At 43.5% G+C, this 20,385-nt stretch overlaps 1 protein-coding gene across 2 annotated transcripts in view; it reads right to left on the reverse strand.

The window, feature by feature from the left end:
- Positions 1 to 3,253: 3,253 nt before the first annotated feature.
- ANXA13 (annexin A13) overlaps positions 3,254 to 20,385 on the reverse strand; it is a 58,617-nt gene continuing 41,485 nt past the window's right edge. For both annotated transcript variants that reach the window (XM_037803169.1, XM_037803170.1), the window contains 8 exons: positions 17,806 to 17,976; positions 17,182 to 17,215; positions 17,004 to 17,083; positions 15,331 to 15,399; positions 14,772 to 14,873; positions 10,421 to 10,496; positions 6,580 to 6,692; positions 3,254 to 3,962 (listed from right to left, as the gene is read on the reverse strand). In XM_037803169.1, the coding sequence (XP_037659097.1) occupies positions 3,843 to 3,962; positions 6,580 to 6,692; positions 10,421 to 10,496; positions 14,772 to 14,873; positions 15,331 to 15,399; positions 17,004 to 17,083; positions 17,182 to 17,215; positions 17,806 to 17,976 (765 nt within the window). In that variant the 3' untranslated portion in view covers positions 3,254 to 3,842. The remainder of the gene's footprint in view (positions 3,963 to 6,579; positions 6,693 to 10,420; positions 10,497 to 14,771; positions 14,874 to 15,330; positions 15,400 to 17,003; positions 17,084 to 17,181; positions 17,216 to 17,805; positions 17,977 to 20,385) is intronic.

Consider the following 20,385-nt stretch of genomic DNA (forward strand, 5'->3'; position numbering starts at 1 on the left):
TACAAGGAAAATGTTCAAAAAAATAGATGGGGGTGATGAATGAACAACTATTGATGGTTATGTGAACAACTGATTGTACACTTTGGATGATTGCATGGTATGTGAATATATCTCAATAAAATTGAATAATAAAAAAAAGAACTTTCAAGGGTCAAAGCTGAAGCAACATGAGAAACAAAATAAAAAATGTAGTATTGGATTATATCCCCAAACATAAAATAAATATCTATCAGTCCAAGCTAATATAAACCTTATTGAATAAATAAATAAATGGGGGAGACTCGACAAACCTCACATACGGAAGAATTCCAATAATTTATGTAGATACTCCCCCCAAAGGAGGTGGAACATAACTCTCTACCCCTTAAGTGTGGGCTGCACATGGTGACTTCCTTTTAAAGGGGGAACAAACAGTAGCTGAACAGTGGAGAAACCTGACCAATACTACTTCAGCCAGGTAATCAAGGTTAAGATCATTAGGGCTGAGTCATGTTAACAGCATGGACCCTTGCTATGATGTAATGAGAATGGCACTTTACCTCCATGGTCTTCCTCTCCCAAACCTCTAATCCCAGTCTAAACTATGAGAAAAACACCAGACAGGCTCAAATTGAAGGACTTTCTATAAAATACCTGACTTGTACTCCTCAAAATTGTCAAGGTCATCAAAAACAAGGAAAGTCTGAGAAGCTATTACAGCCAAGAGGAGCCCAAGGAGATAGGACAACTGAATGCAATGTGGTTTCCTGGATGGGATCCTGGGACAGAAAAAAAAAACAGGCAGTAAAAACTAAGGAAATCTGCATGAAGTATGAACTTAGTTAATACTGTATCAATATTGGCTCTTTAATTGTAACAAATGTACCATGGTAATGTTAATAATAAGGGAAACTAGGGTATATGGGAACTTTCTGTAATATTCTTGCAATTTTTCCATATACCTAAAATTTACAGAAATAAAGTTTATTTTAAAAAATCCCCCTCCTGTCCTTTTCATTCTCCTGAATAAATATCTCCCAATGTGCTGGTCTGAACTGTACGCCCTGGTCATGCAAGAAATTGCAGTGACACAAAGAGGCAGACTTGACATTTGTCTATTAGACGAGGCGGCTCCTTCTTGTTGGTGTGGAGACCCGGATACCATTTCTGGTTTTCCGGTGCCCTTCTTTCTGTGGCTTATCTAGTGTCTGGGGCTTACCTGATGCATTTTTATTGGTTCTAATGTGGTTTGAGATGAAGTATGCTTTCAGTACAGAGGAATCCTGTTCACTACTCCCCCGCTGCTGAAGAAGCCAGATGGCACTTAGCCGGACAGAGATCACATTGTCTCTGGAGGAGGACTTCCGGTGGGAGTTCTCGCGTGAAGGAAGGAGTTCTCGCGTGAGGGAGCCTTCAGAGTCAAGAATGTGGAATCTGGATTCTGCTTATACGCGATGAGAAATATTCAGCAGCCACGCAAGACGAGCCTGTTGATGACTTACTCAGCAACTTTTGGATGAAGCACGTGTGGCCTATGAGCTAGTGTGGCGAAGAGCACAGAGTCAGAAGGACTTGGGTTTAAATTCTGATCCGGCACTTCCTGTCTGTGCTCTTGGGCAAGTGACTTAGTTTCTCAGCTTTAGCTTCAGTTACGGAGCTTGGGTTGTGGCTGTAAAGTTCTTGGCATAGTGCCTAGCACAGAGCAAATGCTCAATTAAAGCATAAATTACTAATTGGGTTTTCTCTACCTGAGAACGTATTTAAGAAATACCTTCTGGTTCTTCGTTATGTGAATTATAGCCACCAGCAATCTCAAATCATGCGTGTTTTAAAAAGATCTCTTTTTCAGTTCATTGGTTTGTTTTCCTGATCTTACTACTAGTTCAGATCCCAAGAGCCTGTTGTTTTTGTTTCTATTTTTAGAAGCATAGACCAGTTTTGGCAACAAATTAGTCAACATGAGCATATTTGATCACTGAGCTTGGCTCTAGAAAACCGTTTTGTGTATTAATGCTCATGATGAAGACAATGACTGTTAGGTAGACTCACCAGTGTGTTGACATTAACATTAACATAACTTCTTAATTTGTTGGTCACTGTTTTATATCCACCAAAAGGACAAACCTTTACATATATCCTGACACTGAGTATTTGGACTATTTGCTACATGTTGATCATGCCACCAAAATGATTTCCCAAGGCCCAGATGTGATCATGTCCCTTACGCGCTTAAAAACCTCCAAGGACCGTCACTGCCCGAAGCCCATTGCTAATGTGACCCAAACATACTTTTCAGCAGCCTCATCGCCTGCCTCCCAAGGCTCCTTCCTTTCATTGCATTTATGTCCCAGGAGAATAGATGTCACCACTTCCTGAACACATCCTGCCCACTCATGTTTCTGAGCCTCTGCCAGTGCCCTTCCTCTTTTGTTTCTCCACGGAGCTTCTACTTATTCCTCAAAACCCTGTACAAATGCATCTCTGTGAGTGTTTCCCAGTTACCCCAGGCAGAGCTTATGTGTTCCCTCTTCCTTGTTCTGGGTAGAGCCCTTTTAATGTCTTTATTAACAGACATTTGTCTCTTAATAGAACAATGGAGATATCTGTCTCTATTACTGCCCTGGAGATGCACTGTCTAAGGTGTAGTCAGTGTTCTACTTACTTTTGTATCCCTAGAGCCCAGTGGATAGGCAGATGGTGGGGAGTTAAGCAAATGAATGAATAGACCCATCACCAACTGCAAAGGAAGACTGTTAATAGCATGATTTCAGGAGTCAGCCAGCTGTCGATTCAAATCCCAATTCTATCACTTGTGAATGAGTTTATCTGGGTTAATTAACATCTCAGTTTTCTTGACTGAAAAATGGGAATAATATTAACTTCACAGGAATGTTGAGAGGATTCAAGATGAAATTATGCCATTTAGCAATGCCATGCATAAATAAGCATCCAAGGAATGGTAACTGTATTTATTGGGCCAAGGTGTCCATGTTCCCTTGACAGACCCCTCTTATGTGTAGCAACACATGGTTATGAAACAAATGTCTTGGAACACAGATTTCTTTTTGTGTGGAACCAATCCACTTGGAGTCAGACCACTGACCTTGATCTTATCGGCTCTGTGCTCCAGCCTAATTGTATTTGAAATCAGACAGAAGACTCAAGCAGGAAAAATGTGTAGAGAAGCAAGAAAAACCAATTAAACCAGGTAGCAGATTGGTGAATATTATCCCTAGTTGCATTTTGTAAAGGCAAGCCAGTTGTTCCCTTGCTGCTAGCCTTGATTACCGTCCTTGGGGATTATTAATAAATGTAACTATTTGCATTTCCCAAGTATGTTTGGATTTCACAAGTCATATATTTCCAGGCCAAGAGCCAAAATGAATCAATCCAGTCTTTGGAAAAGCAGCTGATGGAAGCATAACCGGCAACTTTAATTAACATTTAAGCTTTGAAATTGAATACATGACGGAAAGTTAGTTAACTGGTTCAGTTTTTACCCAAGATATACACACCCCTGTATGATGCACATTCTTCTAAAAGTGTTATTATTACAAATGTGTAATTTTTTCAACAACCTCTAACTTCATTTGTGCTTAGAAGATATTTAATTACCATGCTAAAGGGAAGGGAGGAGGCAGCCCAGATGCTCGCTAAGCAGTGTTCAGGGTGACCTGCCCAAGCGTATGGAAGCTGCTGCCCTTGACTTAAACAGCGTGGCCTGGCTGCGCTGATCCAACTGCAAGAGAATAATCCAGGACCCTGGAGGGTCTTGCATGCTGGAGTCCCATTTGCAGATCTGAGTTGGAACAGGCTCTTGGGACAGGTGGGTCCTCCCCGTGCTGCTTCTGCTCTGGCTTGGCTCAGTGTAAGAGGGCCACCAGTAGTTTCTGGAAGTCCCCAGAGGTGTCGGCGCGAACCATGTCAGAGAGAGACTTCTGGTACTTCTCTTGGAACTTTGCTTTTATCCCCTGAAGGTCAATCTGTAGGAGAGAGAACAATAGCAAAGGGACGCAGACACCTAGAGAGATCGCCATAAACAGCAGACACTCTTCTAAGCCTTTTATACTCGTTTGCTAATTCATGCCTCACAACAACCTTTGAGGTAGGCGGTGTTGTTAGTTCCGTTTTGCAGATGAGAAACGGAAAGCTGAGTTCAGGTCTCCAAAGGCCTCAGAATTGTCTGTGTGTGTCTGTGTGTGTGTTCCAGTAAACTTTAATTTATGGATACTAAAACTTGAATTTCGTATAATTTTATGTGTTATGAAATGTTCTTTTGTTTTTTTTTTAATCTTTTCCAACTATTTAAAAATGACCTCTTCTTAGATAGCAAGGTTGTCCAAAAACAGGTGGGGGGCCAGATTTGGTCTGCAGGCCACAGTTTGCTGACCCTTGGTATAGGATTGAGAACATTGTCAACACAGAGATCTGAAATTAAGCATTTTTCTCTTGTACCCTCATCAGGGAGGATGTTAGTGCCAACCAACAAAATTCAAACCAATACCAATCTGTAGGATTTATGTTGAATCTAATTCATTGAAATCTTGAAAAACCTAGGTGCTGCAGGCGGGGAGAGAATTCAGGAGGAAAATGAAAAGATTGCTTTGCCCTACAAAATCTTACAACCTAGTAAGGGAGATAATACTTGTACCAGAACAGATAATTCCAGGTAGGACATAATAAGTCTCACTTAAGGAGCACAGAGCTGACTTTACGCAAGAGATTTTTGATTTAGATGCTATCTTGCACTCGAGACTCAGAAACTAGGGCTCAAGTAACTGATTCTCTTTTTTCCTGCCCAAATTAGAAGGATGAACAGAGGGAGGGAGGGACAGATGGAAGGAGGAAAGAGATAGAAGATGGGAGAATAAGAAGTTAGAAGTTGATGCCCAGCAGAAGGAGAGAAACTATCAAGAGGCAGATAATCTATATTGCCTGCTCCCCTGACTTGTACACTGCATGGCTCCTTGTCAAGTGCTTGGCAGGAAGGAGGGGCAGGAAGGTGGAGTCAGTGCAAGGGGCAGGGCACTGGGGCTCTGTTCTAATACCTACTGTGTGTGTGGCTCGGGGGGATTAGGGGATCACACCAAACTTGACCTGGCTGGGCCTGAAGCATTCTGAGGAAATTGTCCCACATCTGGAGATGATCCAGGGCATGTGGTCAATATTGAGATGGGGCAGAGTGTCTTGGAATCAAACACTCCATGGCCATGTTGGGGTGAACATGAAAGCGCTCTGGATTGATCCAGTCTCCTAGGGTCTTTAGAACCCTTGGTTTGCTCTGTTGCCAACCTGCCTCCTTTGGGTCCTTGAGGACCTCTCAGAGAGTTTGGCTGAGGGGTGAGTTGCTAAGAGATGAGAGATAGAAAGGCAGTGACCTGGAGAAAGCAGGGAAAGGGGATTCAGGGCAAGGGAGGAGGGAAAGAAGAGAAAGTAGCCAAGAGAGTGGGAAATGGAAAGAGGAAGGAGAAAGGGAAGGGACTTGAAGAGAGAAAGAAAAAGATGAGTCGGAGAGGAGGAGGGAGAGCTGGAGAAGAAATTCCAGGAATAGAAATAAAAATAGAAATAAAAATGAAAGAACTGTCTTCTTGCTAAGTTATATTTTAAAATAGTGTCAGATGTTAACTATTATTTGTCAGAAAGCTGTGGATCAGATTTGGGGTTGGCATCTTTACCCCTTCATTTGACAGGTTTTGGAAGGAAGATGTCTGTGGTTTTCAAGTGCTCAGTTCCAAGCTTCTCCTATGGCGACAAAGTGCCATTTTCTCCCTATTTTGTAACCCCTTCTGTCTGTGGATCTGGACAGCTGCTTCCAGTCTTTTGGCTAGTCATCTCCCTGTCCTTTCCTCTTATACTCAAGCTTTCCCAACGTGGGGCTGATATTGCCCCCAAGGAGGCAAAAATTGTTTTTTGGGGGGGGGCGGGGGAGGGGTAGGCAAAAAATCGTACTTTATCTATCTATCTATCTACATATATAAAGCACATATATAGCTCTCTCTATAGTATATAAACAGATATACAGTATATTGCAGTGTTAAATTTCTTGGCAGGAAGTAATTAGGAAAAAGTCTAAAAAGGCTCCTGGGGTAGGGGTGGGAGGGTAATAATGAACAGGAAGGTTGAGAAACATTATCTTACTCTGATGTGTTTCTTGTGCAAAATTGTGCTTCTGCAGTGTGTTCAATTAAATAAAGGCCTAGCTTGGGTGTTGGGAAATCATGTTTGTTGTCCCTGCTGCTGAGTGACCTCATCAGTCCTTAACTTTTCGGTGTCTTTGTTTTGACTTTCTTAAAATGGAGCCGAGCATAGCCGCACCACCTCACAGCGGCTCCATAAGCTATCCCCTGCACACCGCTTCCAGCTCTCCAGAGCCATGGATGACAAAAATAGAAGCAATTATCATTATTGTATTTTTATAAAAAGAAACAGATTGAAGCATAGCACAATGTCTTCTACAAATTCTGGGAAGGCAAGGAATGTCTCTGTTTTATTTTTCTCTGTAAATAGGCCCTTAATAAAAAAAAAACTATTTGTTGATGACATCAGTGATGGAGAAAAGAGAAGTTTCATCCCACCTCTTTGGAGTGGGCTGCGTCTTACCTCTGCTCTGGTCACAATGATGCGAATTAGCGTCTTCTCATCTGTCCCTGCACCCTTCATGGACTTGTACAGACGCTCAGCAAAATAGCCCTCACGGTCCTGGGCACACCTCACTGAGCAGGATGGAGGGAAAAGAGAACGTGAGGGTTTCATGTTTTACTGAATAACATGGAGACCCTCAGAAGAAACAGAGCTGGCTCAGTGTGTCACCTGGCTGCCCCTGGAGCTGACTTCATTGTGTGGCAGATGTTTGGAAGGAGCTGACTTCACCCTGTTGTATAATGGGATCTGGAAGATTCCGCTGTGGTCAGGGCACCAGAACTCAACACCAGAGCTAGGTAAAACCGTTCTGGACAAATGAGAACCCACCTTGTTCCTGAGGACCCTATGGAGGAGGAAGACTGCAGCCACCCCCAGGCTCTCCCTGCAAAGTTCATGGTCCTCCCTAGTGGAAGAATCTTCTATCTAAGTGAAATCTTGGATGCTTGGAGTCAGGTCCTGAATTGAAACACAGATTGGCTGACAAGCAAACGTGCGGTAATAAAACTTCATAATCTTGAAGATTTATTTGGTTGGATGGTGGCCCATTTTCCTGTGCTGAACAACCTCACCATCCTTTGTTTTTCCTCATGGGGTTTCTTTTCTGAGCCGCATCTCTGAATCATTTCCAAGTTCCCCACAGTCTTCTTAGTTTGTGATCTGGGATGTGGGCTTGAGGAAATGTCTGTTCCTTTCTTCAGATCACCTACCTGGGAGGCTGGCATTTGCTCTTCTCTGGCCCTCCTGTCACCTGCCAACTTTGATCTAATCCATAGAGTGATGAAGCTTGGTTTCAATTCATCAACCAGCGACGGGGTTTCTCTCCTGGGCATAAATCACTGTGCCTCCCCCTCCACCCAGGCATATTGATCCATCATGTCTGATGCTTTGGGAAGAATGAATCATTTACTCTTTAGGTTGCTGACAATTCTCTAGAAGACTTAAAATTATTTGGTGATTAATACATAATGACTGAAACTATCAAACTACAACCCAGAACCCATGAATCTCGAAGACAATTGTATAAAAATGTAGCTTATGAGGGGTGACAATGGGATTGGGAAAACCATAAGGACCACACTCCACTTTGTCTAGTTTATGAATGGATGAGTAGAAAAATAGGGGAAGGAAACAAACAAACAAATAGACAAAGGTACCCAGTGTTCTTTTTTACTTCAATTGCTCTTTTTCATTTTAATTATTATTATTTTTGTGTGTGTGCTAATGAAGTTGTCAGGGATTGATTTAGGTGATGAATGTACAACTATGTAATGGTACTGTGAACAATCGAATGTACGATTTGTTTTGTATGACTGCATGGTATGTGAATATATCCCAGTAAAATGAAGATTAAAAAAAAAAATACATAATGAATTCAGCCTATGAGTAGAACATGTATCCTTAATATGTCCTTTAACGGAGACCCCTGTTTTCTAGGTAATTGCCAATATGGTTGATTCTCAGGAGCAAGGGAGGGGAACAGGAATAGGGAAGCAGACCCTAGTCTGGGTGTCTGTCTCCTCCTCTAGGCTGTATGGCAGCCATCAGAGTTTTAGAGGAAAAGAAAAGCCTAGACCCAGGGGTATGACCTGCTTCTCCTGAGAACAATCCGAAAGCCGCTGGATTGGAGGAGGGCTTGTTGATTTGGGGAATAGCATATTTGAGACTCTTGTGATCCCCAGACCATTTTATTGGGTGAACCCCAAAAAGCTTTCCTGAATTCTTCCATGCAGTACTAATTGATGCTGGAATGATTGCCTGCCTAAAGCCGGTGTGTTCCATATCTACATACGTGTCTTCTCCCAACAGTTCTTCTTTCTGATATTTTGGGAAGAAAACTGTCCATTTTTCTATTGTATATAAGCAATGTCTGTGAACAATCTTCGTTGTTAGCAACAGCAGGAATCCTCAGAAGGTTGGATGGATTTAGGCAGTGAAAGCATGGGCATAAAACTGGTTATGGAAAGAGAACAGAGTAGTTTTATCTCTTCTTCCTCTTTGCCTCCAGAGAAGGGGTCTCAAATTAAAGTGAACCTAAGAGAATCATTTGGGGGAGGGAGAGGGAGACGTGAGAAGGTGTGGCTTCCCGGGCTCTATTCCTGAAGATCCTAAATGGATAATCTGGGGTGAGGCTCAGGAACTGTGCTATTATGGCCTCCACCAGGTGGTTTGGATGAAGAGGCTGCGAGTGGTGGGCATCATTTGGTCTCAGAGACCCTCCTCCTAGATAGTAGCTGTAAACTGGCATCTTTATGAGTTAGTGGGAATGTGGGGTATGCATGTGTGTAGAAAATACATTCATGAAGTTATGTTCTACGTATTGTTGTGGCTTTTTCTCAAGGTCTTTTCTAATTACTTTTACTTCGGCTACCCTGGGCTACACCTCCCCCTTCCATTTGATGGTCCTCAGCTCCTCGGTGCCCTCCTTGCTCTGCCTGAATTTTCCTCTTTCCTGTAGCCTAATCTGTTGAGTTGTGTGTATCCACCATGGACTTGAAGTTCCTTGGGAGCAGAACTGTATCTTAGTTACCTCTGATCACCACTCGTAGTGCAACCCCTAAGCCCAGGTAGGTGCTGAATAAATATTAAATAAGGAAGTGTTTTTGGTACCTTCTTCTGGCTGCACTTTGGCATGTTCCCTGACTCTTTCCACCAAAAGTACAGAAAGGAGTTGTGGCCTCAGAGCCAGGCTGTGAGTAGACTCTTCCTTTAAGCCCTGAGGATGGTCCGAAGGGACTTTTGCATGTGTGCAGTGAGGGTCAGGAGTAATCTTAGGGACGCCAAAGCCTCCATACATCATGGTAGAAGTCCTGCTAATCTGAATGCAAAATGAGGAATGGGTGGAAAAAAATCAATTGCTGACATTGTTCCTAAAAAATTGTTTTTTGGCAACTGGACCACATTCTCTAACTTCCAGCACTTTTTTTTTCGGTTCTTCCTCTTATTCTGGGGATATGCCTCTCCATTTCTTGTGCCATTTGGGATGGTGCCCTGGACTCCTCACTGCCGGAGTGTGGACAATGGACAATGCCTTCATTCCAGGGCTGGCACAAAGGAAAAACGAGCCTGCCAAACACAGCCCAGGGCCCGTCTCTCTGCTATTTCCTGCCTATGGGCAAAGCCTGGAGAGAAGGTCCTCGTGTTTGCGTGTGAGTTCAAGTTCTGGTCTCTCTCCCTCTTTTTTTAAGCAGACTTCATTCTTTCCAAGTGTTACAGGGACTCAAACAGAAAAAGAAACCCTCGAGCCATCAGGCATGTGTAAAAACTTGTTCAAGGAACCTAAACTTGAGTTCTTTTGGCTGACTCTCATATGAATCTCATTCTGGATGGTGGTTCCGGCTGTTGACAGATGCTCCTAAGGACCCAGGATCTTAGTGGGACTGTAATGGGCACTCAGATGTGCCACCCAGATCCCTAATGAGGTACTTATCCCTCTGAGTATTGCCTCCTGACTGCTCACAGCTGAGTCTCTCCAGGAATCACCCTCCCCAGGAAGGGAGCTGCCTTGCCCAAGGTTATAAATGCTCCCTGGGTTCAGCCCGAGTCCAGTGACTTGTGGACGTGGGGTACAAGACCTGCCTCCCCTTACTTTGGCTTTGGGAATCCTAGCCTTAGAGCTCTCTGTGGGACTGGCAAAGCCTCTGCTGCAAGTACATTGCATTCACCCTCTCTCTTGCCCAATGGTGCTTAGATGTGTTGTTTCCAGAAGTACTCCCCAAACTTCTAGTTTGTGAATCCCTGTCTCTGAGTCTGTTTCCAGCCAGCCCATCTTAAGACAGGGCCTCTCCTAACTTTACTTTACCTAGAGTTAAATAGGCCTTCTGCAGATCCCCCGATGTTTCTTCTTCAATGGACTCTTCGATGTCTTTACCGATGAGCTAGAGAGACAACCAAAGTCCGGCTGTTAGTCCACATTTTGTTTATGGCCTTGGTCCTCTTGGGGTTGTTTTGTTACAGAAAGCCCCAAACTCTTCCAGATTTAATCTTGTGGCTTTAAGGAATTCCTGTCCTGCTTAGTGCCTTGTAGGGCTGGTTGGGATGGGGGTAGGGGTAGGGTGGGGGGTTCTCATCGTGGAGAAGTTAGTTCAGATTTGACCCTTAATGGATGTGACCCCAGGCAATGCTACTCTCTTGGTCTCAGTTTCCTCATCTGTAAAATTCAGATGTTGAAGAATAATTAACAGATGCCATAGCAATGATTCTTTAAATTTATATATATTTTAGTTTCCAAAGTGTTTTTAAAAGCATGATCTCAATTCATCCTTTCCAGTTCCACTTCTCTACAAGGTTGTAGTTATTAGAATCTTACCTTCGTCTCCCTTGTTCTGGGACTGAGGGACTCAGTTGCCTATAGCTTGGGTGAAACAAGTAGAGGCTGTGAAATCCATGACAATAACTTGGTCTAACTTTGCTGATCAAGTGGGGCTGATGGGCTGGAAACTGGGGAGTGGGGAGCTGGCCATATCAAAATGCCACTTTCCTTCACTCTGAGGTGATGCCAGATGATCATATATTCACCTCTGGCTCACATTGTTGCTCTGGCATGACACATTGGGTTTCTTTTCAAATATTTACAGGCACTGAAATTCAGAGTAAATCATGGCTCTGCTTAACACAAATACTGTGTGGCCCAGTCTCAGGGCAGGCAAATAAAGAGAAATAAGAGCTCTCTGCTGGGTTTGGGAAAATGTAGTTAAGCATTAGAAATACTGAAGCTTCTTTCCTAGAAATCATCTTTTGAGGATATGACACAATTGATTCTATAAATAATTGGGGCCTTTGACTACACATCAGTGGCGCGTATGTAGTTTATTTCAAAAATCCACGTCAACAAAACATTCTCTGTGAGGGGAGGAGGGTCCAAATTTAATGAAGCCCCTTGGTGAATCTCCTGGCCATCATTTGTAAAGGAGGCAGTTAGAAGGGGGTTGGAGGCTCTTGGTCCCATCTCTTCCTTAGCTGTCCTCAGCCTTTCTTGAGTTTGATGTGGGAGTTGGTATTTCAAGGGGGACCGGATTCACTGTCTCGTAAACAGGGTTCTTGTTTTGTAGACTGAGATTACGTTGCAAGAGGACATCTTGTTCACACAAGACTGCGTTTACTAAGAAATCCTCCTAGTACACCACTTTCTGTTTCTATTGTTAATGCTGGGCCAGACCATATTTTTTCAATGTTCTGTGTCATCTCGGCCTACAAAACAGATGAAAGCAGAAGAGCACAGCTGTTGTGGGGTGGGGTGGGTTGGTGGGGGTAGGTTATGAGCTTCTTCCCCTGGCCCGAGGAAATGATGCCATGCTTGGGCCTTCACCGGACCTCTTCATTGCACAACTCCAGGGGGCACCATTCACTCAATACAAAGTAAACTGTGCTTGCTGGAGTTTCACAATGAGATAGTCTTGTGTCTCTCCTCTACCTACCTCCTGCCCCCAGCCCTTTTCTGGTAGTTACTGTGGCACCTCCATGGCCCCAGGGAACAGGATTTGAAGAATGATTGACTGGCCCAAGCTCTTGTGACTGTCCTCTTAGAGTGGCAAGCTTTTTCCTTCAGTTACTGGAACATTTAATTCTTAGCGAATTCTTTGTGCAGAACCAAGTTTTCTGATTGCACTTCCAGAACACACATCCCAGGGTGGATTCCAAACAAACCCCAAAGGCCTCTATAGCTAAACAGGCAGCAATGCCTGTAGTGAGGCATTTCTTTTAAAACCAGTTCCCCCAAATTGGCAGCATGCTCATGCAGAGCCTTGTGCATTCTGGCTTTGACTACAGGGTACAGGGCTTTGCAGAGGGGAGAGGAGAAGTGGTGAGGAGGGTGTTGGGGTAGCACTGAGGTTGGGTTGTGGGAATGTCTACCTATGATTCGTGTTGACCTCTGTTTGGGGCTGAATTTGGCTTTATAAGGGTGACATGTACTTTCATATTTGGTAAAATTTGGGACTAATGTAATAATCTTGTATTATGCGGCAGATTGGGGAAGCTCTGCTGCCTGAATTGGGATTGCTGAGAGCATCAGTAGGTAAAACTCAGGCTTAGATAATAAAGAAAGGGCACAAACTTGAGTTCTTGTGCCCCCAATCATCGTTATGCCAGGGCAGCCTTTGCCACGTAGTACACTGCAAGATCTCGCACTAGCATTTTAGTGCTTTTGGTTAGAGACCATCAGAAAACTTACAGAACCAGGGTCCTAAGAGCAAGGGGAATGCTAAAAATCAATGATAAATATCAAGATGAATGATATTAAATTAAGCTTTTTGGGATAGATGAATAAGTAACCTTTTAGAGCTGGTTTCATGTAAAGAATCATCAAATCAATAAAATCAAAGCTCAAACTATTTGAGCTTTGACTCTGATTTTTGGCACTGTCGGTTCACTTAAGAAGACTCCAGTAACAATAGCTAATGCCAGGTAGTGCCTAAATGGTTTATATCTGTTCATTCATTCAATCCATATGATAACACTATGGAGCAGGTGCCATTATCCCTATTTCCTGGGTGGGGAAACTGAGGCACCAAACCCCCTAATAACCTGTTCAAGGTCACTCAACTAGTAGTCTAAAGCAGACTTCATAAACTTCGGTGTGGATCACTTACCTGGAAGACTTATTAAAACACAGATTGCAGGACCCCAAACCCAGGGAATCTGCTTCAGTAGGTCTGGGGTGGGGACGGAGAATTCTCATTTCTACCATGTTCTCAAGTGCTGCTGCTGCTGTTGTTTTGGGATCAGCTTTGAGAACCATTGGCTTAGAGAGCACATCCGCACTCACTCACATATATGCATTTTTCTATCGTGATCACCAGGGACAGTCACCCCAGAAGCTCCAATTGTGGCCCCAGTCATGTGACAAGAGGTCATGGAGAAGGCCTGCAGCTCAGGGGCTCCAGAGCTCCAGGCCTGGGGGCCAGGAGAGTGCGGGGTCGGCTCCTTTGATCATGACTCTGGGCACGATTTGAAAGTGGAGGGCCCTAAAGGCTTCTATACGGTAACGATAACATTCCAAAACGTTATTGTCTTTTCATCTGCTGGCAACACGTAGGAAACGCTATCTCAAGTGAGGAGCGGCCAGCTCCAGCTGAGGCAGGAGCGCAGGCTGGGGAGTCTTGGAGTTCTCATCCACTTTCTGCTACCGACTTGCTGTGTGGTCCTGATAAGTTGCAGATGCTTTCTCACTCCTAACAGAGTTTCCTTGTCCAACAGTTCTGCATAACAATAGCTGTTCATCCTACATTACAGTTACAGTATTGTGGTGAAGATGAAACGAGACACAGGGCATAGAAGCGCCTTGAATGGTTAAAAGCACTCTACAAATATAAAATAGGAGACAAAAAAAAAAAAAAATCTGATACGCCACAAAAGGCTTCTTGATATTAAAGTCTGCTTTTCATGGGAGGATTTACTGCAAAGTGCCTTGACATAGCTAACTCATCTAATTGGCTTAAAAATATCATTAGGTTAAAAATATGTATCTACACATCCTCGCAGGAGTCACACTCTGAGGTATAGCATAACTGTCCTGAGAGTGATAGACACTCTTTGCCTGCTGTAAATGGGGGTAATAAGAATTGCAAACATCTGTATGCTTACCACATGCTGTTCTGGGCCTGTCTTTTGCGTTTATCTTATTTAACTCTTAAAACAACTGAAGAGGGGTTGAGGATGATCATGCCCTTGTTTCACAAGTGGGGAAACTGAGGCATGGAGGGCTAGGCCACTTGCCAGTGGTAGGCCCAGGATTTGAACCTGGACTCCTTGACGCTCAGACTTTACTACTAAACACGTGTCTCCTCCACCTTCCCAGCCTCTGATGTAAAGCAGGGTTTCTCAACCTTGGTGCTTTATTTGGGGCTGGATCACTCTTCATTGTAGGGGGCTGTCCTGTGCATTGTAGGATGTTTAGTAGCATCCCTGGCTTCTACCTGCTAGATGCCGGAAGCAAACTCCCACCCTGTGCCCACCAGTTGTGACAATCAAAAATGACTCTGGACATTATGAAATGTTCCTTGAGGGGCAAATTCCTGCTTGGTTGAGAGCCAGGGCAGCGCTGCGGTAAAGGGTCCTGCCAGTTCCCATAGCGCAGATTCTGGCTTCTTTTGGAAAAAGCTTAAGAGTCAGTTTCGGGGTTACCTCTGCTGTCCCAGCACTTGCTTACTTACAATTTGATAGGCTTGGAAGGTGGCTCGTAACTGTTTGGAGCTCCTCTTTGCCAGGACTTCATTGAAGGCAAGCTCGTCAGTGCCCCAGCGGCCTTCCCCTGCCTCAAGCACCAAATGCAAACACTTTGAAAAAGCCTCTTACAAAAAGACTGAATATACAGTGCTGTGAGCATTTCCCACCCAGATCTCTCATAGGAAATTTAAAATATGCTTTGAATAGAAGTCAAATAGATGGATTAAGCACTTTAAGCTTCTAACCCATGAGTATACTTTGCATATTTATTTACAGTATTTCTATGCTCCCTTGTTCCAAAATGAATCTTAGGTGATTAACCCAGAGTGTAAGAATAGGAACAATTCTTTTAGGTTAATAGAGACCGTACATATGAAAAAATATTTTAAAGCTCTAAGCATATTTTCATTTCTTTAAAGATGTACTTATTTGCTAAATAACTCCCATTTGCATGAAATAAAGAAATATTTGTTGAAAATAATGCTAATCTGATCATAAAAAAAAAAAAAAAAGAATTTGCGGAGCCTGGTACGTCCGCACACTTACATCATACAGAGCTTTGGCATCCTGACCAGCTAGATCTTTGTCAACATCATTTCCTTCATTGCGATTAGCCTAGAAAAATTGACATATTGTTATTAACTTGAGCTCCTGCTTGACCACGGAAAACAAAAAGAAAAAGTCATGCAAAATGGGATGATTTCAGAGCAGGGTGGCCTGAAGCCCCCTTTGGTTTGACAAAATATTAACACCTGCTCTTTGCTGCCATCTTTTGGGCATGCCTGATAAACAGAGTAACTCCTGTGGCTACGCTTTTCATTTGTTTTTGGCAGAAACCAGGGTCACTCACAAAACCCATGCTTGCCTAAGCAGGCTGGAAGCAACTTCATGATGGCCCTTAAAGCAAGTCCCTTGGACAGCAAAGGGTCTTCCTTCCAAAATATCAAATTTCTCCACCCAGGGTCCCAGGGCGGAAGAACCCTGAGAGTTGGTCATGGAAGGGTTTCCTGAAGTCTAACCTAAGCCTTTTGTGGTGGGCAGAATTCTAAGATGGCCCCCAATGAACTATGTCCTTGGATAATTCTCTCCCCTTCAGTGTGGACAAAACCTGTGAGTAATGATGGGCTATTACCCCCATGCAGTGTTATAAGGCACAAAGATTTTTTGCAAATTCATTTAATATCCCCAGTCAGGTGAGTTTGTCAAAAGGGGGCGCATTTGGGGTGGGTCTGACCTAATCAGGTGAGCTTTTAAAAGGGGGATCTAGAGGTCAGTGATGGAAGAAGGCAAAGAGATGCCTTCTGCTGGCCTGGAAGAAGACAAACTATCATGTCATGAACCACCTGGCAAGGAACTGCAGGTGGTTTCTAGGAGCTGACAGTGGTCTCTATCTGATAGCCAGCAAAAAAATTGGGACTTCAGCACTATAACTGCAAGGAAATGAGTTCTGCTAACAACCAGTGAGCTTGGAAGAGGGCTTTGAGTCTTAGATGAGAATTGAAGCCCTGGCCAACACCTTGATTTCAGCCTGGAGAGATCCTGAATAAAGCACCCAGCTCACCTGTACCCAGACTCCTGACCCCAGGAAATTATGAGATAATAAGTATCTATTGTTTGAGTTGCTTAGTTTGTGGCAATTTGTTATGCAGTGATAGAAAGTTAATACACCCTTTCTGCTGCAGTGGAAGGTCATTCTCTTTTGTTCTCTGCTGGCAGCCTATCTACACTGGGAGATATGAAACAGAGGAAGTGCACAAAGCTCATAAAAATGGGTGTGTCGATGAGAATACAGATGCTCTCCGGCTGTGCTGTTCTGAATGCCCTGCTTTCCTGGCTGAGCTTCTTGCAGCTTTCTTATAGGCCTAGACTTGGAAAAGTGCAGAGTTGTGTCGTGAAAGGGGCCCTGATTGGGTCAGATGGTCTGGCTCTTGCTCCTGGGCTGTGTTTTACTGGCTGTGTGAACCTGGGAAGGTTACCCACCCTCTCTGGGCCCAAGTTCCTCACTGGCAAAATGAGGCAGTGATGCTTAATTAACCAAAGGGGATCATAAACTTCAAAAGAGCTGGCCTGATGGGGCATGGGTTGAGGATCCCTCAATAACATTTTTTTTTTTTTAAATAAAAGGAGGTGTCTGTCTACCCTGCCATTTTCATCATGGCACCATGTTGCAAGGGAAGTTTCCCAAGGTCATCACGTGGGTGAGACCTCTTTACTCTTACCTGTAACAGGGACACCAGAATTTTTTTTAGGTTTCCGCTTGTATCATCTTTGACATCTGATTCAAGGCTCCTGTCAAATACTTTTGAGGAAGGAAAAAGGAGGGAAGGAAGATTTATTTTCCTGGAGGTATCTTGAAATGAACAGTTTTATCCAAACTCAGAACAAAAACTCACTTACGCCTTTGGTAGGCTTCTTTAATGGCGATGATTTCCTAGGGAAGTAATAAAACAAATCAGTACTCCATAGAGGGGTTAATCAATAAGAGACAGAGACAGACAGAGGGAAGAGGCTTGTGTCTGGACACATGCTGCCTTCATGGCTCCTTCTGGGAGAGGCATCCCCAGGGGTCAGAACCCAGAACTGGAATGAGTCCCTGAGGTGTGACTGTTTCAAACCATGCAAGTGATGTATGCGGCTCAGGCAGCTACCCAGGCATGCTCGGGCTCCCCAGCACATCAGGCAGGCCAGATGACCTGCAAAGTCAGGCTGGGAGGTGCAAAGGACAATCTTGCCTCCTGCATGTGAAACTGAGCCTCAGTTTAAAAAACCACAAATGCTGGTTGCATATGATGGCTCGTCTGGACACGACCTCTTCTGCCAAGCTTGGGGCAGCAACACCAGGTCTAACCAGACGAGGGGTCATTCCTGCAAGGGCCTTGCAGACACGTTTCTGCCCAGACACTTGCTCGCACCGTGGTGGGATCTGGGAGTGTCCCTTCTGGCTGTGGCAACCATCTCTGCTGGGCATGTACTGTGGATGCCCCCCGGGGGCCTGGGGCTGGGGGCGTCGCTGGGACTCACCTTATTGGTTGCCGTGCACAGGACCTCGATGAGCACCGCCTCATCTGTGCCCAGACCCTTCATGGCTTTCTGCAGCTGCCGGGCAGCGTACTCACTGGGGCGGTCCAGAAGGGCCAACGCTGTGTTCTCGAAGTTTCCGCTCAGCTCACTCTTGAGCACCTCCTCCAGGTCCTGTCGGGACACAGCAAGAAATACACGGTGGGGAATCCCAGCGGGACTGAGATGGGTTTGACGACCTGCTCTGGAGGACACTCATTGCAACTGCTGGTCTGTCTGTCCTGCGGGCCTGGCTGGGAGGCAGAGGGGAGGTCCTGGGCTCAGGCCTCAGGCCACAAAGTGGAATCACCAGAGCAGCCAGCATTTGTCTAACACCTGAGGGATCCCGGAGCTTTCTCAGTTGATCCTCAAGACAGCCTTGGGAAGCTGCCGGGGGAGGTATTCCCCTTATCGCCATTTACCGAACCTCAGAAGGAGGAATACCTTGCCCCAAAACACTCAGCCAGAAGGGGCTGAAATCAGGCCTGTTGTTGCCAGGAAGCATCCAAACTGGGGTGCTTTTGAGAGCGAAAGGGGGCTCTATTAGTAACTGCAGGGTGGCAACAGGAATAAACAGAGCATCCTGGGAAAACAGGGATGCACAGTCACTTTAGTTCTTTTTTTTTTTTTTAATTTTTATTTTGAAATAATTTCAAACATATAGAACAGTTGCAAATACAATACAAACCCCATACAGAGAACTCCAACACCCCCCACCCCCAGATACCCATATCTACCAATTTTACATTTTGCTACCTTTGCAGTACCTTTCTTTCTCCTTCCTTCCTTCCTTTCTTCCTTCTTTCCTTCCTTCCTCCCTCCCTCCCTCCCTCTCTCCCTCTCTCCTTCCTTCCTTCCTTCCTTCCTCCCTCCCTCCCTCCCCACCTCTTTCTTTCAACTCTATCTAGTATCTTTCTATCAATTATCTGTCTACCCATTTATCATCTTCTGAACATTTGAGAGCAGGTTGCATATATCATACTCCTTGAACTTATAACACTTCCATGTACATTTCCTATGAACAAGGATATTCACTTATGTCATTAACTTAGCTGCAGTTAATTCAAGAAAATTAGTATGGATATAAAGGTTAAATTCTATGTTCCAATTTTTCCTTATGCCCCCTTTGAGCTTTTCTCCTCCATTCTTAGATCCACTGCAGTATCATATATTGCATTGATTGTCATTAACTCTTAATTAACTCTTTTTAAAAAATTAACTATATAAAAAATTTTTTTTAAAAGATATGCAATAAAAAAAACATTTCAAACAAACCATAACAAGGGAGTAAGAAAAAGACAATCAACCTAAAATAACTACTTTACTTCCAACATGTTCCTACTCTACCCCAAGAAAATAACCTAATATAGCAACATTTCTATGAACTTGTTCCTACCATACCCATCAGAAATTAACAAACCAAAGTCATTACTGGGCATTCCCAGAATGTTAAATTTACCCATGATAGCTTATCTGTTCTTATTGGGTTATTGTTCCCCCTTCCTTAATTTCTCTCTTTCACTAGTTCCCTTACATTCTACATTATAAACCATTTATTTTAGGAGTGTGTTGTTTAACCTCCAGGTGTTTGTGAATTTTGTAAGTCTCTGATGGTTATTGACTTCTAAATGTATTCCATTATGGTCAGAGAATGTGCTTGGAATAATTTCAATTTTTAAAATTTATTGAGACTTGTTTTATGTCCCAGCATATGGTCTATTCTGGAGAAAGTTCTGTGATCACTAGAGAAGAATGTGTATCCTGGTGATTTGGGACGTGATGTTCTATACATGTCTGTTGAATCAAATTCATTTATCAGATTGTTTAGGTTTTCAGTTTCCTTATTGGTCTTCTGTCTGGTTGATCTATCTATAGGAGACAGTGGTGTGTTGAAGTCTCCCACAATTATTGTGGAAACATCCATTGCATCCTTTAGTTTTGCCAGTGTTTGTCTCATGTATTTTGTGGTACCATGATTGGGTGCATAAACATTTATGATTGTTATTTCTTCTTGTTGAATTGCCCCTTTTATTAGTAGTGGCCTTCTTTGTCTCTTGTAACATCCTTGCATTTAAAGTCTATTTTATCTGAGATTAATATTGCTACTCCTGCTTTCTTTTGGCTGTAACTTGCATGAAATATTTTTTCCTCATCCTTTCACTTTCAATTTCTTTGTGTCCCTGTGTCTAAGATGAGTCTCTTGTATGCAACATATTGATGGTTCATTTTTTTTGATCCATTCTGCCAATCTATATATTTTAATTGGGGAGTTTAATCCATTTACATTCAATGTTATTACTGTGAGGGCATTTCTTGAATCAGCCATCCTATCCTTTGGTTTATGTTTATCAGATCTATTTTTTCCCTCTCTCTCTTAATGTCCTTTATTGAACCAATATTGAATCTCTTTAGTACTGAACCTTTCTCCATATCTCTCTCTCCTTTCTTTGTTTCTCTGTTGGTAGGGCTCTCTTTAGTATCTGAAGTAGGGCAGGACTTTAATTAGCAAAATCTCTCAGCATTTGTTTGTCTGTGAAAAATTAA

This window comes from Choloepus didactylus, chromosome 14 (genome assembly GCF_015220235.1).
Source record: "Choloepus didactylus isolate mChoDid1 chromosome 14, mChoDid1.pri, whole genome shotgun sequence".
In the NCBI taxonomy this organism is placed as follows: domain Eukaryota; kingdom Metazoa; phylum Chordata; class Mammalia; order Pilosa; family Megalonychidae; genus Choloepus; species Choloepus didactylus.